The 17,887-nt window shown below is 46.3% G+C and overlaps 1 protein-coding gene across 6 annotated transcripts in view; it reads right to left on the reverse strand.

Annotated features, from left to right (window-relative positions):
- Positions 1–17,887, reverse strand: part of DTNB (dystrobrevin beta) — a 505,091-nt gene that overhangs the window by 338,784 nt on the left and 148,420 nt on the right. For all 6 annotated transcript variants that reach the window (XM_068143073.1, XM_068143070.1, XM_068143069.1 and 3 more), the window contains one exon: positions 13,589–13,694. In XM_068143073.1, the coding sequence (XP_067999174.1) occupies positions 13,589–13,694 (106 nt within the window). The remainder of the gene's footprint in view (positions 1–13,588; positions 13,695–17,887) is intronic.

Below are 17,887 nucleotides of genomic sequence, written 5' to 3' on the forward strand. Positions count from 1 at the left end.
GGTTCTGCCACTTTGCAATTCCCTCAGTCTCCTGAAAAGATTAGAAGTTGGTTGGCCATCCCAGCGGTTCATGTTCTCACCGAACTGATCACGCAGAGTTATCCAAATAGTTCTACGTGATTGCCTTGGCGGTCTGTTTTGGAACGACCTGTTTTGGAATGTCCTATTTTGGAATTACCTCCTTGGAGGACGTGTATTCCTCACAGATGAGACTTGTACCCATCTGGAGGGAGAATTGAAATTATCCCTTTGTGCCAATTGGTATATGGAATCTTTCAGATCCTTCATGCAATTCTCGATCTTTCCAGACAGAGTTTCAATGGCTGAAACCAAAGAACCACGTGTCATGCTATCCTCCAATTGTCTCATTTGATCACTGAATTGGCCAACCGTGGGAGAAGCTCCACCATAACTTCTTGACACAATTCTGCTTGCCAGAATGTTTGCATAATTAGAAGGAGCAAGTTTGATGATATTTTTAGCAAGACCAATACCCACAGGAATGTCATCAGGATTCAGAGTTTCATGTTCACCATAGAGTAGCTCTCTAACAGCAAATTCTCTCAAGCGCTTAATTCCCTCATCTATGGTAGTCCAGGGTTTAGGATTCCAGGGAAGATCATCTCGGGAAGGGTATCTCAGGGCAACCGCTATTAAAAGGCGTATCCACAGATTAACCTTACCGAGAGCTTCGCCTAGATGTCTATCTATTCCATTGTCCCTCGAGAGAGTTCCTAACTGAGCTGCTGACTTGTCTCCAACTGTTAGAGCTGAAGCACCTGTATCATAACACCTACTAAGCCAAGCTAGAACTGGCTCCTTATCTGCCCTGGTGAAATCTTTACGGACATTTCGCAATTCCTCCCGTCGTGACGAACAGTCTGTAATATCATCTTGATCTTCATCTCCCTGAATTCTTTGCCCGTAAAATCCTGCTGTCATTCTCCTAAGGATCTCTTTAAGCTGAGAACCACCTTTGCCAGCTGCTTTCCTAGCTTCATCTCTATCCTGCTTTGATCTCACTAGGTTAGCTAGATCTTTAAAACAAACCTTCTCTTCCTCCTGAGCAGGATCTTTTAGAGTAGAGGGCCCCTCACCAGGATCAGTTTCCTCCTCTTCTTCTCCATCTTTGCCCTTTCCAGCTCTAGTCTTTAAAGGAGCCACCTTAACTGGAGCTGTGTTTGAATTTACAGCCACCTTAATGGAAGCTGACAGGTCCTGAGATAAATCAGCTGCTGGGGCAGTGACTTCCGGTCCCACCGAGGGAGTGGGTGGAAGTGACGTTGCTCCATTACTGGCCGATGGAGAAGAAGAAGAAGGAGAAGAAGTGGGAGAAGGAGTAGGTGCCATGTTGATACCAGCCGATGCCCTTGGCTGCTTGCTAGAATCAGCAAAGTCATTTAGAGCTGCTTTACCTATTAACTTTTTAGCCTTCTTTTTAACTGACACGGATTCTGCACACTCTTCGTCACTAGATGTCTCTGGGACTGACCTAGAGCCACGGCGTTTTCTTTTTGATCTAGTTTTAATAACAAAACAAGCTCTGGACACCTTTCTCTCTCGCCGTAAAGAAATCAGGAGATACACGTTAATTATCACCATCAGCAGAATTATAGACATGAAATAAATCACCTTTGGATCCCAGGCATCACCTAAAGTTACTGTCTCCTCAGGCGGAATCTTAAAACCCTTTATCTCAATTGGGAGAGTGGTGGAGGTAACATTCCTGTATCTCACTGGCCATAATAAATTAATACATTTTCCATACCATAGTTTAACTCTATACATAACCCACATATAAATTGTCCGCACCAAATATTTACCCAGGTAATCCAAAATCAAACCCAAACAATACCTGTAAACCAGAGCCCCAAAAATTGAAAAGAATAATCGCTCCACAAACCACAATACCTTCATGTTTGCTGATTCAGCTAGAAAACACTAAATCAATCAAATAATAAATTAAACTAATTATCTGCCGCACGTTGGGTACGCCAATAAAAAAAAATGTCGTGGGATGGAAGGGGTAAGGCCAAGAAGCCTCCTCCCTTCCCCCTTGTAAAGTAAAAGGGAAAAAAAATTGAAGGGAAAAGAAAAAAAAAACCTCACAAGCTGAATTAGCAAAGCAGTGGAGCTATATTTACAAAGCAATGTAGAGAATGCAGGGGATTATTTACAAATTTACAATATCTACAATATATACAAAGATATACAACAGAGTAACACAGAAATGAGAGTAACCCCTCTCGGCAGAGAGGGGTCCCCCACCTCCGCTCTCCCCTCTCTCCCCCCCTTTCCCCAGAATGGGATAGAAAGAGAAAGGAAAGAGAGGAAAAAAAAGTTAGAAGCAGTTCGTGTTAATTGGAAGGGAGTTAGTATACAGGCCTGTTATCTGGTTTTCAAGGCCGAGGCCTTGGCAGAAAGCCCAGCACAGGAAAGCTGTTGCCTGAAGAAGAGGCGGAAGCAAGACTGATAGAAAAGTCCTGAAAATGCTCAGTTCACTCCCAGTTCTAAAGGTGCTTCCTCCCACTCATCCAATGAAATTAGTTTAGACTATTCCTTCCGTTTACCAACTTCCGTCCACCATATTCCCTTTCTTAAGGGGGCAACGTCAACCGGCCACAGACTGTGACATTTGTGCTGCTATTAAGCAGGCAAAACGACTTAAGCCCTTGTGGTATGGTGACAGATGGTCCAAGTACAAGTATGGTGAAGCTTGGCAGATTGACTACATCACTCTGCCATGTTGTTGTTCTGGTAAGCAATACGTGCTTACTATGGTAGAGGCAAACACTGGATGGTTGGAAACTTATCCAGTTCCACATGCAACTGCACGCAACACCACTCTCGGTCTGGAGAGACAGATCCTGTGGAGACACGGAACTCCAGAGAGGATTGAGTCAGACAACAGAACTCATTTCAAGGAGAACTTTGTCAAGAACTGGGCAAAAGAGCTCGGTATTAAGTGGATATTCCATATTCCCTAGTATGCACCAGCTGCAGGGGAAGATTGAAAGCTACAACAGTTTGCTGAAGACCACTCTTAAAGCCATGGGGGGTGGATCTTTGAAAAACTGGGAAAAACATTTAGCACAAGCCACCTGGCTGGTAAATAGTAGAGGCTCAGTGAACCGAGCTGGACCTGTACATTCAGATCTGCTACGGAAAGTAGAAGGTGATAGAGTTCCTGTTGTTAGAGAAAAGAATCTGTTAGGTAAAGCTGTTTGGGTATTTTCTCCCTCAGGAGAGGATAGACCTGTCCGAGGGGTGGTTTCAGCTGAAGGTCTGGGTCACACTTAATGGGTAATGCAAGAGAATGGGGAAATTCAGTGTATTCCACAAAGAAATTTAACTTTAGCGGAAAGAATTTAATTTCAGACTGTTGTGCAGCTACATCGCATCCAAGGAAGAATCTAGGAGGAATCTACGGTGCATGAACCCTGAGTCAACTAAGAGACCCCGAGAATCCCTGTTTCCCTTTTATTCGCTTTGTCTGCAAAAAGACAAACTGTTTTCCATTTTTTCTCATTTCCTGATTTTCTTGGACTTCTGAATCATCCACATCTGTGTATAGCCGGAATGGACTATGAACTTTACTTACAAACGGTAAATATTGTCTCGGATTGGATGAACAGTATAAACAACCAATGAAATAGTTTAGAAGGGGTGGACTGTAACCATTTGAGGCTGTGCCTTTAAGAAAGGGACAGTGCTGGGACACTCTGGCTGAATATTTTGTAAACAAAGACAGGTCTACACAAATTTCATTGGTAGATTGGTGGAATGCAGCTTTAAGTTTTAGTGCAGCTGGAATTTTTCTCAGTTCGTTCGTTCCTTTCCCTCTCCCTTCCAGCTTGCCTGCTTCTGGGCTCCTAGCCAGAGCGACCTTGGATAAGATAAGCACTAATCCTGCAATTAATTTGCATGAGGCCTACTAAAATCATTTTTCCTTAATAACTGCCTTTTTCTCTCTCAACCCACTACAGCTATAAACACAGAAACTTATCTTGGAACAACAGAACATGCACCATCAGCTACAACCAGCCTCCAATCTCAAGCCAGCCACCCCATGGAGCCTTGGGCTGGACCTAGATACCGAGGACAGCCATGTGGAGCCTTGTTATTGGGACGCTCTTCAGCTGGCCTAAAAGGACTATTTATTTTATCTGGAATTATTGATGCAGATTTCACTAGAGAGACTTGTGTAATTGCTATGACATTTTTTCCACCACTGGTTATTACTGAAGGCAGTCACATTGCACAACTGGTGCCATCATTACAACTTACAGAAGCAGCCACAGCAATTTCTCAGAACACCAGAGAAGATGCAGTCTTCGGATCAACAGGAGGAATGGCACTATTATGTATGCCCATGAATCAACGACCAGAAGCTACCATTAGTTTGGACAATGGACATAAACAACATCAATTAACTGTATTATTAGACACAGGAGCTGATAGTACCATCATCAACCGCTCAGTCTGGCCAGATAACTGGCCAATTACACCTATGTTGGCCAAATCTTGCAATGTTGCCAGCAGGATCCACAAGAGAAGCTAGGGAGAGTTCTTTTTGTTCTGCACCATTTATATATTTTTGGAGAAGCTTGCTTGGCTTTTGGGCCTACTCAAGGAAGGTTTATGCTAGATTGGTATTGTTTTGTTGATTTTGCTTGTTTTGTGTATTGTATATGGATGTGTTATGCAAAGTGTAAATGAGGTAACATCTTGGGCTTTTCTTGTACAAAAGAAAAAGGGGGGAATTGTTGAGGAATGGCTTGAATCTAAGGGACATGGGTCTATGGAACAACTATTCAAGCAGAATGTGTAGGCCGTACTCCATCTTGTTGCTTACTGCTCACAGTTAGCTAAAATGCTGATGTAGTAAGGTCATCGTGGCCTTGTAGCTATGCTTGCAGCTGCGCTTAAAAGATAACAGTATGTGTCATCATAGCTTTGTAGCTATGCTTCCAGATAACAGCATTGAAACAATGTATAAGTAAAACAAAGAACTAATTAGAGAGAAGCTTGTGAAAGTGCACATAGACCTACCTGCAAGTAGGCTGGATATTATAATGTAACCCTGGACTAATAGCCAATGGAATGATGACACTTGTGCATATTTAGCTGAGATGCTTTATAAGCCGTGCTTTCGAACAATAAAGTGGAAGCTTGCTTATCAATCATATTGATTGGCTGCGAGTCTTTCCTCGCCATCGTCCCCACAAGAGTCGTCCTGACAGTTCCCAACAACCTTATTACTCTCTACAACTACGTGAAGGGAGGTTGTAGACAGGCAGAGGTTGGTCTCTTCTCCCAGGCAGCCAGCACCAGAAGAGGAGGACAGTCTCAAGCTGTGCCAGGGGAGGTTTGGGCTGGATGTTAGGAAGAAGTTCTATACAGAGAGAGTGATTGCCCATTAGAATGGACTGCCTGGGGAGGTGGTGGAGTCACCACCATTGGAGGTGTTCAGGAGGAGATTTGAGAGGGTGCTTGGTGCCATGGTTTAATTGATTAGGCGGGTTGGATTGGTTGATAGGTTGGACGTGATGATCTTGAAGGTCTCTTCCAACCTGGTTTATTCTATTCTATCAGAGCAACCTGTCACAGAAGGATGGGAAAGACACTGCACTACTGTAGTGCACACAATATTTCAACTAGATCATCCTCCTCAATTTGTTTGCCATGTCTTCCCATAACATTTGTCTTCATAAAATTGCTCTCCTAAAAATTCTCTCTCAAATCACTTTTGTACTGAGACCCCCAGTTATCAGAAAAGGTCTGTACACATATTGAGCACATGGAAAAGTCACCTCCTCTTCTGTTGCAATAAAGAAAAGGCCCACCAAGCACCACAACTCCAAGCTTGTTCACTGCTGAAAAAATGCAGGTTAAATTCACAACCCTGATTTGCAAAAGGATAAAGAGAAGGTGATGAAAGGAATGCCAGAACCCAGCACATCAAAAATCAGTGTGGTGGGTTAATGCCTTTTTCTGAAAACAAAAGAAGAAAGCAGGGTGGAGGGCTTGCGGGTACTTTACACTCCCTGAAGGGCATTTCCCCCCTGGGAAAGCTGAGTCTGTTCCACTCCCCTCTCCCTGCCCAGCTAGGGTATAAAAAGCAGGACATCATAGCTGTTGGATCTCCTTTTTGACTCCTGCCTCTGCTGGATGAGAGCTACTGCAGCTGCCCTCCTGATCCTCAGCCACGTGGCCGGACCTGATCCTTCTCCCTGCTGCCTCTGCGCCTCCTCAGAGAAAGACTGGTTTTGTATTATTCTTTTCTGTCCCCCTCCCATCCATTCTTGTTCCTTGTCCTTGTGAACCTTTTTCCCTGTTATTGTTATATATATATATATAATTTGAAGAAAAAAAAATTATTTGCCTCTCTACTTCCAAGCTGACTCCAGATTGTTGCTTAGTGGATTTGCTCCTTACCCTTTTTTTTCCCTCCTCTCCCTGTTTGGAGGGAGGAGGTGGGGGGGAAGTGGGGAAGAGATTCTCAGCCTTTTCCCCATTTGAGCTTTTAACTCTCAGTTAAGGCTCAAACCACTACAATTTTTGGCGCCTCCAACGTGGGGCTTGGAAATTAATCTTGTATTGGGAAAGCAATACTTTTTATTCTGAAAAAGGAGCTAGAAGTAGAAATGGCAATTTTAAAGAACCTGATGGTCCAAGCCTTTGCATGGGCTTTTGGCTGGATCTTTTGGACCCACATCTACAAATTAATAACTTACCATGTGGTGTGGTTAATGATACAGATGCTGATCAACTGGATAAAAACTTTACCAATTAACTTAGGCATGTATCTCTTGAATTCATTGAATTTCACTGTCAGTGGTAACTTTTCTAACATAGGAAACTTTCCTGAAGCAAGTTATGAAACCAATGGTGTAGATAAAAGTGCCTGTGATGGAAAATTGCTCTACGTTGCAATATGCTCCATCTGCCTAAATGTAATCCTTATAGTGGCATTTGCTGGGACCATGTTGGGTGGAGGACTAGCTAACCCATTAAGAGCTGTTTGGAGGGTGATAACACACTCCTTTGTGCTCTTTAATGACTGGGGGCGTGTCTGCTGTGGGCATTGTAAGCACTCTGTAGACACAAAGAGGGAGGGGTCGGGTTGTAATGACTGTGCCAGATCTCAGCCTGAGCCCCAGGCACAAGGGTTTGCCCCACCACCAGAAGTTCCACAGTTGACCCCTGATGCTCCTGCCAATGCAGTCTCTCTAGCACCGGTCACCACACGCAGGAAAAGAAATCAAAAATCATTGCCAAGCACGGATGGTGAGGAAGGAATCTCAGCAGGCCCCAGCACCTCACAGAACCCATCGGTGGATGAAGATGATTCAGACCAGGAAATAACTGTTACATCGCTGCCCAGAAAGGAACTAAGGCAAACTCGTCTGGACTACACAAGGAAAGAGGGTGAGCCAATACTAAGCTGGGCCCTGAGATGCTGGGACGAGGGGGTGGACACAGTGGACCTGGATAAGAGGGAGGCGAAGCTTTTAGGCTCCCTGACTCGTGATGCTGGTCTGGACAAAGAGTTAGCCAAACTTGATGGAATACACACTCTCTGGGCCTGGATTCTGAACACCATCAAGAGCCGGTACCGCTCAAGAGATGACCTGCCCTGGGCCCCAGTTAGATGGACAACTATGGAACAGGGCATTCGGTATCTGAGGCAGATGGCCATGGTGGAAATAATTTATGGGGATGGCCAGCTCCCTTTGGACCCAGATGAGGTGCCCATGAGACGGCCCTTTGTAAAGAAACTCACCCAGGGTGCTCCTCAGAAATATGCTCACACATTAGGAGGGATACTCTTGACTGGACATGATGGAAGTCCTAAAACTGTCTGTGAGTTTGCCATTGATTTAAGGGAATATGAGGACAGCATAAATCAGAAACCCCTGATCTCAGCCATAGAAACTATGGCTAAAGACACTGTCAAAGAGATCAAGACCTCCATGTCTGAACTGAAAAAGGGGAGCGATGCCTCCTTTTCCCCTTCTCCTTCAGAATGGGTCCAGGTTTCAGCAATCAGGAACAGGCGACCTTCCCCTAGGAGATCACCCCAAGCCAATCGGGGAATGTCAAGGGGGTCTCTGTGGAGGTTCCTCTGTGACCATGGAGAGGACATGGACACCTGGCATGGCCAACCCACCTCTGCCCTCTGGAACAGGGTGCAGGAACTGCAAGGTGGGCACCACGGGGATAACTCATCCAGGAGAAGGGCTGCCCCAGTTTCCCGGAGTGGTCCCTCTCGCTCAAGAGACCCTTCCCCTAGTAACACAGGACCGTGTGACAAGTGTGGACATTGCCACCAGCATTAGAGGTGCCCTACCTCCAGCCAGGTGGAGGCCAGGGACAACAGAGTATACTGGGATGTGTACGTGAAATGGCCTGGCACTTCAGAATCCCTGAAGTACCGAGCTCTGGTGGACACAGGGGCCCAATGCACCCTGATACCATTGGGGTACAAAGGGGCTGAGTCCATAAGCATTCAAGGAGTCACAGGAGGCTCACAAGACTTGACTGTACTGCAAGCTGAGATAAGCTTGACCGGGAATGAATGCGGAAAGCACGACATAGTGACTGGTCCAGATGCACCTTGCATTCTTGGCATTGACTTTCTGTGGGAGGGATGCTTCAAGGACCCTAGGGGGCACAAGTGGGCGTTTGGGGTGTCAGCTGTGGAGACTGCAGGCAAAGAACAGCTGTCCACCATGCCCGAGCTTTCAGATGACCCCTCCGTAGTGGGCAGCCACAAGGTGCAGGATTTGAAGTTACCTATTGCCTCTCGCATAGTACATCGCAGGCAATACAGGACCAACAGAGACTCTCTGCACCCCATACACCAACTGATTCGACGACTGGAGAGCCAGAGGGTGATCAGCAAGGCTCACTCTCCCTTCAACAGCCCGATATGGCCAGTGCGGAAGGCAAATGGGGAATGGAGACTGACCGTGGACTACCGTGGCCTGAATGAAGTGACTCCTCCGATCAGCGCTGCCGTGCCGGACATGCTGGAGCTCCAGTACGAGCTGGAATCGAAGGCAGCCAAGTGGTATCCCACAATTGACATTGCTAATGCCTTTTTCTCCATTCCCATTGCAGAAGAATGCCGGCCACAGTTTGCTTTCACCTGGAGGGGAGTACAGTATCAATGGAATCGGTTGCCTCAGGGCTGGGTCCATAGCTCAACCATCTGCCATGAGGTGATCCAGACTGCCTTGGAGAAAGGTGGAGCTCCTGAGCATCTGCAGTTCATCGATGACATCATTGTATGGGGTGAGACAGCAGAGGAAGTTTACCAGAAGGGTAAGAGGATAATTGACATCCTGCTGGAGGCTGGCTTTGCCATCAAGAGAAGCAAGGTGAAAGGGCCTGCCAGGGAGATCCAGTTCCTGGGTGTTCAATGGCAGGATGGCCGTCACCACATCCCTCAGGAGGTGGTGAACAGGGTAGCCACTATGGTGCAGCCCACGAACAAGAAAGAGACACAGTTGTTTTTGGGGCTTGTGGGCTTCTGGAAAATGCACATTCCCGGGTACAGTCAAATTGTGAAGCCTCTCTTCCATGTAACAAGGAAGAAAAATGTTTTTGTGTGGGGACCTGAGCAGCAGGTGGCGTTTGACCAGATCAAACGAGAGGTGGTCCATGCTATGGCTCTGGGACCTGTTCGAACTGGGCCAGAGATCAAGAATGTGCTGTACACTGCGGCTGGTGAGAATGGTCCTACATGGAGCTTGTGGCAGAAGGCTCCTGGTGAAACCAGGGGCAGGCCCCTAGGTTTCTGGAGTAAGGGGTACAAAGGCTCTGAGGCCAACTACACCGCGACAGAGAAGGAAATCCTAGCTGCCTATGAGGGCGTCCAGGCTGCCTCTGAGGTAATTGGGAGGGAGTCACCTCTATTTCTAGCTCCAAGACTTCCAGTCCTGACCTGGATGTTCAAAGGGAGAGGCTCAACCCCACATCATGCCACAGATGCTACCTGGAGTAAGTGGATGGCCCTGATAACTCAGCAAGCTCGGATGGGGAACTTCGAACGCCCTGGCATAGTGGAAGTGATCACCAACTGGCCAGAGGGTGCTGACTTTGGAATGCCACCAGAGCAGACAGTGACCCGTGCTGAGGAGGCTCCCCCATATAACGATCTCCCTGACAACGAGAAGGGCTATGCTCTATTTACAGATGGGTCCTGCCGGCTTGTAGGAAGCAAGCAGAGATGGAAGGCAGCTGTCTGGAGCCCAACAAGGCAAGTGGCAGAAGCAAGAGATGGAGAAGGCGAATCCAGTCAGTACGCAGAGGTAAAAGCTGTCCAGCTGGCCCTGGATATAGCAGAACGAGAGAACTGGCCAGTGCTGTACCTCTACACTGACTCCTGGATGGTAGCCAATGCTTTGTGGGGGTGGCTGAAGGAATGGAGGAGGAACGGGTGGCAGAGAAAAGGGAAGCCTGTTTGGGCCGCTGATCTGTGGCACGACATCGCTGCCCGCTTGCACAGGCTGCCAACCAAGGTACGGCACATCGATGCACACATCCCCAAGAGCAGAGCCACAGAGGAGCACAAGCACAAACACCAAGCAGACCTGGCTGCTAAGATCTCCCAAATAGACTTGGACTGGGAACACAAGGGTGAGCTGTTCTTAGCTCGCTGGGCCCATGACACTTCTGGCCACCAAGGGAGAGATGCCACATACCGGTGGGCTCGGGACAGATCCGTGGACATCTCTATGGAGGCCATCTCACAGGTCATCCATGAGTGTGACATCTGTGCTGCCATCAAGCAGGCCAAGTGCATGAAGCCTCTGTGGTATGGGGGGAGATGGTCGAAATATAAATATGGAGAGGCCTGGCAGATCAACTACATCACCCTTCCTCGGTCTCACAGTGGCAAGCAGTACATACTGACCATGGTGGAGGCAAGTACAGGGTGGCTGGAGACCTATCCAGTTCCTCATGCCACTGCTCGCAACACCATCCTGGGCCTAGAGAGACATATCCTGTGGAGACACGGCACCCCCGGGAGGATTGAATCAGACAATGGAACCCACTTCAGGAACCATCTCATAAGGGACTGGGCAAAGGAACATGGGATTGAGTGGATTTACCACATCCCATACCATGCACCAGCTGCAGGGAAGGTCGAGCGCTACAATGGCTTGCTAAAGACCACCCTAAAAGCCATGGGGGGTGGAACCTTCAGGAACCGGGAAAAGCACCTAGCCCAAGCCACTTGGTTAGTGAACAGCAGAGGATCTGTGAACCGAGCTGGTCCTGCCCAGTCTGACCTGCTGCAAACAGTGGATGGAGATGGAGTTCCTGTGATTGCTGAGAAGAACCTGCTGGGGAAGTCAGTGTGGGTTTTCCCTGCTGCTGGTGGGGGCAAACCAACCCGAGGGGTGGTCTCGGCTGAGGGTCCTGGTCACACGTACTGGGTTATGTTAGAAACTGGGGACATTCAGTGTATCCCACAGCAGAATGTGACTCTGGCTGAGAGAGGATGAACTCAGAGGAGGCAACACTCATCAATGTAATTATGTGAATAGTTATAAGTTGTTCTAAGTTTCTCCATCCTAGCTTAATACCAGCCCAGCATCCAGGACCCAACATACCTACTGCACACCAACCCAAAGAGCATCATCTCACCTGTACCCGTTCCTGATGTCCCTACAGCAACGGACTGTTCCCTATGTCCCTACAGCAACAGACTGTTCCTGACCTTTTCCTTTCCCTTTCAAAGACAGACTGATTCCTGATTCTTCTCCACATGCCTGCCCAGTTCAAGCACCACCTACAGTGACCATCACCAGAGAGAGACTGCCCTGAAAGAGAGCGAGCCAGGATAGCAAGAGACTTACACCAAGGATTCAAATACCACGTGTCAAAATCACATGAAGGGGCTGTGGCAGGAGAGAGGAAGTGGAACAGAGGGGTGGATTGTGGTGGGTTAACGCCTTTTTCTGAAAACAAAAGAAGAAAGCAGGGTGGAGGGCTTGCGGGTACTTTACACTCCCTGAAGGGCGTTTCCCCCCTGGGAAAGCTGAGTCTGTTCCACTCCCCTCTCCCTGCCCAGCTAGGGTATAAAAAGCAGGACATCATAGCTGTTGGATCTCCTTTTTGACTCCTGCCTCTGCTGGATGAGAGCTACTGCAGCTGCCCTCCTGATCCTCAGCCACGTGGCCGGACCTGATCATTTTCCCTGCTGCCTCTGCGCCTCCTCAGAGAAAGACTGGTTTTGTATTATTCTTTTCTGTCCCCCTCCCATCCATTCTTGTTCCTTGTCCTTGTGAACCTTTTTCCCTGTTATTGTTATATATATATATATATATAATTTGAAGAAAAAAAATTATTTGCCTCTCTACTTCCAAGCTGACTCCAGATTGTTGCTTAGTGGATTTGCTCCTTACCCTTTTTTTTTCCCCTCCTCTCCCTGTTTGGAGGGAGGAGGTGGGGGGAAGTGGGGAAGAGATTCTCAGCCTTTTCCCCATTTGAGCTTTTAACTCTCAGTTAAGGCTCAAACCACTACACACAGCAATACTGAGTCACTTCACAGACAAATGTCAAGAATCAGAGAATGGAATATAAACCATGAAAACTGCCAAGGTGTGCCTGTAAACAGATGAGCAAAACCAAGAGTCTAGAGTCTGTCTCTTAAAAGGAACAATCTACAGACCTTGAAATTACTATAAATGCATTAAAAGAAGATTTAACAACTAGTAAGGGTTTGAAGATTGACAACATGATTTTACTTAGTGGGGAAGGAAAAAATTAAATTTAGTTTATAGGTGAAGAAATAAAAAGGTTGAGATTTTCCCCCTAGAATTCACATACAAACACTCACATACATACACTGTGTGCAACCACACAGGAAATTAAACACACACACCCCCCACCCTTTTGGCCACCAAACCAAAGAAATAGTTTTGATACACTTGCACAACCTTCTGCAGGAAACCCCTTTTGCTTCCCTGAATTCCACAAAGCTCTCCCAGCCAGACCACTTTTTCATCATTCTTTGTCACTGTCCCTCTTCAGTTTTCCATCCCTTACTGCCCCTTAAAAACTTTCTAAAGGCAGCAAACCCAGGACAATTTTGCTAAGAAAAAGTCTGAAGTGAGGGGAGTTCAGCATTTGCCTTCCACAGCAAACACTGAAGTGACTCCTGTATTTAAATGTTACTCAAGACAGACATTTGAACAGGTACCAAAATCTCTGGGAGTTCACACTTGAAGTGAGTGTTACAGCACAGTTCAAGTGAAGCTTTTGGAAAGTTTCAGCATAAATATGAATTTTTAGAGAAGATCATCTGTCCACTGCTTGTTTTTCCACCTTCCCCTCCTAAATTAATCATGTTTTGCATTTTTGCTTCTGCTGATTTCATACAGAATTTGTCATCCCAGGAAGCACTGAACACTTTTCACTCCAAGAGAAGTGTGGGTTAAATGCTTCTAGGACTACGATAGCTACAGTTGGAACAAGGAAGGCACTAAGTGCTTTGTGATGTGAGAACGGACAGGACATCCACACATGTTGAACAGAACAGATGCTTTAAACAAGAAAACATTCCATTTACCATTTTCAACATGGGCAAGTCTGTGCATGAGAGGCAGCCACACAAGGCACTGAGGAGGTGGGTCAGCCATCAATGTGTCTAAAAACATGTTTAGCATGATCTTTTTCTACAAAGAAAAGAGAAAAAGAACTTAATTATATGAGAAATATCTGTTTTACATACCAAAAACTACTTCAGCTACTTGCAACTACTATTCTGACTCAACTTCTACCTATCAAGAGTGTTTCATAGGCTAGAAAGAGATAAAAATCTTTGCTCAAGGAGTTTCAATCTATATTAAGCAAACAGGTATTAATATAGACATGATATAATCACACAAAACCAGATGATAAACAGAGGAATAGAAAACTACAGCATGTGGAGTACTAGTCAATCGGGATTGGGTCCTGTGCTGCAGTTAAAGGTTCTTGCTTTGAAGAGTAATACAACAAATTACCTAATAGCAGCCTTCCAGTAGCTGAAGGGACCCTACAAGAAGGCTGCAGATGAACTGTTTACAAAGGCCTATAGCAATAGTATGAGGAGCAATGGTTTGAAACTAGAGAAGAGTATATTTAGACTGAATGTTAAGAACAAGTTCTTTACCATGAGGGTAGTGGAACACTGAAACAGGTTGCCCAGGGAGGTAGTTGAGGCCCCATCCCCCTAGATACTCAAGGTCAAGGCTCTGAGAACCCTGATCCAGTGGAGGATATCCCTGCTGACTGCAGGGGGGTTGGACTAATGACCTTTGGAGGTCCTTTCCAAACCTTCTATGAAATGTGAGTAGAGGTTACTAACATATAATCTACATTAACAATGTAGAAAACAGTCATTCAGACAATTCAGGCTACAAGCAGTAGCTACACATAAAAGAGTAATTACAATTAATAGTCCTAGAAGATCCCAGCAGTAAATATATTAAAAGGCAAAATAAGGAATAAAAGAGGCAAAAGGAGAAGTAGATTATGATTGTAAACAACTAAACACAAAAAATAAATTTGAATTAAATCATTAGGAAAAGGAAGTCAGGCACGTCAAGAGTAGTATTGCCTAAGGTTTCAGATTCAAATGAGCAAGAGGAAAAAAAAAAATATTTGCTGCAAATACAAACAGAATGAGATAATTTGCAAGAAAACAAGCTAAGAATATTATGGGTAAAAAGAAAGACCACATTGGCTTTTGAATACAGTAAGCTAGATGCTAAAGATTCTCCCTAGAGGCAGAAGAGCAGCTGGTCAGGTGGCTCTTTTTTTCCCCTCACCTTAGCATATGGCAGCATTAGTCCAAAAAGCCTCTGCAACAGGGAGGGGAGGCAGAGCCAGAGGGAAAGCCAGGGTGGTTTTCTAGGAGCTGTGAAATTAATAGCAGCTTTCACTTGCAACCATCATGCCAAAAAAAAATTAGATTTTTTTTCCTATGTGGTTCTTTGTTGGCTTTGATTAATTAAAGAGGCTTATAAAATATGGACATCTCTACAGCTAACTGCCTTGGAAAGATCACATGGAATGAGCATTGTCTATTCCAGTTACCATTAAGGAAAACTCCAACAAATATTTCATTTTACTTCTTCCAACTATTATAAGGTCTCTCTGTTCCAGACCCATCTTTCTTTAAGCATTAGAAGGATGCAGAGTAAAAACTGGATTTCTCAGCACAGGAGAGACATGGACCTACTGGAACGGGTCCAGAGGAGGCCACAGAAATTACCACAGTATCACTAAGGTTGGAAGAGACCTCGAGGATCATCAAGTCCAACCTGTAACCACAGACCTCATGACTAGACCATGGCACCAAGCGCCACATCCAATCTCCTCTTGAACACCTCGAGGGATGGTGACTCCACCACCTCCCCGGGTAGCCCATTCCAATGACTAATGACTCTCTTGGTGAAGAACTTTCTCCTCACCTCGAGCCTAAACTTCCCCTGGCGCAGCTTGAGACTGTGTCCCCTTGTTCTGGTGCTGGTTGCCTGGGAGAAGAGACCAACCCCTTCCTGGCTACAACCACCTTTCAGGTAGTTATAGAGGGCAATGCGGTCTCCCCTGAGCCTCCTCTTCTCCAGGCTAAACAATCCCAGCTCCCTCAGCCTCTCCTCATAAGGCTTGTGCTCAAGGCCTCTCACCAGCCTTGTTGCCCTTATCTGAGGGCTGGACCCTTATTGCTGTAAGGACAGGCTAACAGTTGAGGTTGTTCAGCCTGAAGAAGAGAAGGCTGTGGCAATGCCAGCGACAAGCAGTGTGAGCAATCTGGCAGTGTAGGCCTAGAGCCTAACATGGTGGTAGGCCATGCTCAGCATAAGTGCAGAGCCAGCTAGCAGTGTAGCAAAACAGTGCTGTGCCTGCAGCATGTAACTAAGGCAGGACACTGGTAGCTATAAACAGAAAGTTGTCTTGGGACAACAGGACATGCACCTGCATCAACAACCTCACATGTCATTAGTAGTTGGACCAATAATCTATAACAGTGCAATGTATGGTCACTCATAGGGAACCAGTGAAGCTATGCAAACAAGGCTCTCCGAGTTTATGTAAGTTGTAGAAGTTCCCTGATACGCACTTCTACCTTTCCTTTCCCTTCTTCTTCTTTGCTTTACTTTACTGTGCTATACTTGCACTATAAGCCTACAATACTGGAACAATAAAGGAACAATACTCGATCATATTGGTCAGCTGTATTGACTCCAATTTCCGTCCCATTAGAAGGCTCCCAGGAGACCTTCTGGTGCCCTTTCAGTACTCAGATGGACCCAATAGGAAAGCTAGAGACAGACTTCTTAGCAGGGCCTGTTGGGACAGGACAAGGTAGGGATAGTTTTAAACTAAACAAGAAGAGATTCAGATGGAAGAAGATTCACCACTGAGGGTGGTGAGACACTGGCCCAGGTTGCCTAGACAAGTGGTAGATCTCCCATCCCTGGAACCATTCCAGGTCAGGTTGGATAGGGCTTTGACCAACCTGAATCAGTGAAAGATATCCCTGTCCCTAAGCAAGGGTGTTGAACCAGGTGATCTTTAAGGCCCCTTCCAACCCAAACCCTTCTACGATTAGGCAGTGATATACGATACACACAATGGCAGAAGAACCTAAACCTGTGAGGAAGGTTTCATTCTGCTACAGACAAGGCTGTTCCTGAAAGAGAGAATACTGGTTCCCTTTAAGGAGTGAGACCCTTATGTGAGATGTCAAAGCCGGTGTGCGGAGTGGTGCAATTCCCACAGCAGTCACAGGAGGGCGGTAGGAACACAAGCGTTGGGGTTTACTTTCACCCGTACCAGTGGGATATTTTGCAACCAATTGGCGGAAAGGAATCACACGGCAGCATCACTGCTGCTTTTTGTGTGTCTGGACATGGACATTCAGAGTAATGGCCGAGCTGACAGAAAGGCAAGTAGCCCTCTCCTTCTCTTGGAAGCTATGAATGTGCCAGAGAAAAAGCCTAGATAAAGGCTGCTCTTGGAGCTGCTCTAAAACTTCTTACTGGGTTCAGAACTCAATTATGGAGCAATCACAAAAACATCAGTCACTATGTGGAAATGTCAAACAATCCAATAGTTTGCCAGCAGGTTCCAAACTCCAAGAATATACACTGAAAATCAGGAAGTGGCAAGGCTCACCAGTGATTATCCTTCTCAATGCTTAGCAGTATCTAAAGGGTAAAAGGATGGGGCCAAACTCTCTTCAGTGTGCCTATCAACAGGACAAGGGGCAACAGGCACAAAGGGGAACCCAGGAGGTTCCAGCTGAACAGAAGAAAAACTTCTTTCCTGTGAGGGTGCTGGAGCCCTGGAACATGCTTCCCAGTGAGGCTGTGGAGTCTCCTTCTCTGCAGAGATTCCAAACCCACCTGGACATGATCGTGGACAACATGCTGTGGATGACTCAACTTTAGCAGGAAAATTGGATCCCCAGAGCTTTCTTCTGCCTCCCACCATGCTGCTATTATATGAAGTGTCCTCCAGAACACATTTCTGTGTGAACACTCTGTCATCATCTGCTTCCTTGCTATCAGTTCACCATAAGCCAGAAATGTGCCCTCATGACCAAGGCGGCCAATGGTCTCCTAGAGAGCATGGAAAGGAATGTGGCCAGCAGGTCAAGGGAGGTTACCCTTCCCTTCTACTCTGCCCTGGAGTGTGGATACATCTGGAGTACTGGAAACTTCCTGCTGGTGAGGGAGCCAGAGCACTGGAACAGGCTGCCCAGAGAGTTTGTGGTGTCTCCTTCTCTGGAAAGATTCTAATTTTGCCAGGACATTGCTATCCTGTGCAACCTGCTCTGCATGAAACCTACCTTAGCAGAGGAGTTGGACTAGATGAT

The sequence above is a fragment of the Melanerpes formicivorus genome, unplaced genomic scaffold (genome assembly GCF_026170545.1).
Source record: "Melanerpes formicivorus ecotype bairdi unplaced genomic scaffold, bMelFor1.0.p_v2 SCAF_9, whole genome shotgun sequence".
Lineage (NCBI taxonomy): Eukaryota > Metazoa > Chordata > Aves > Piciformes > Picidae > Melanerpes > Melanerpes formicivorus.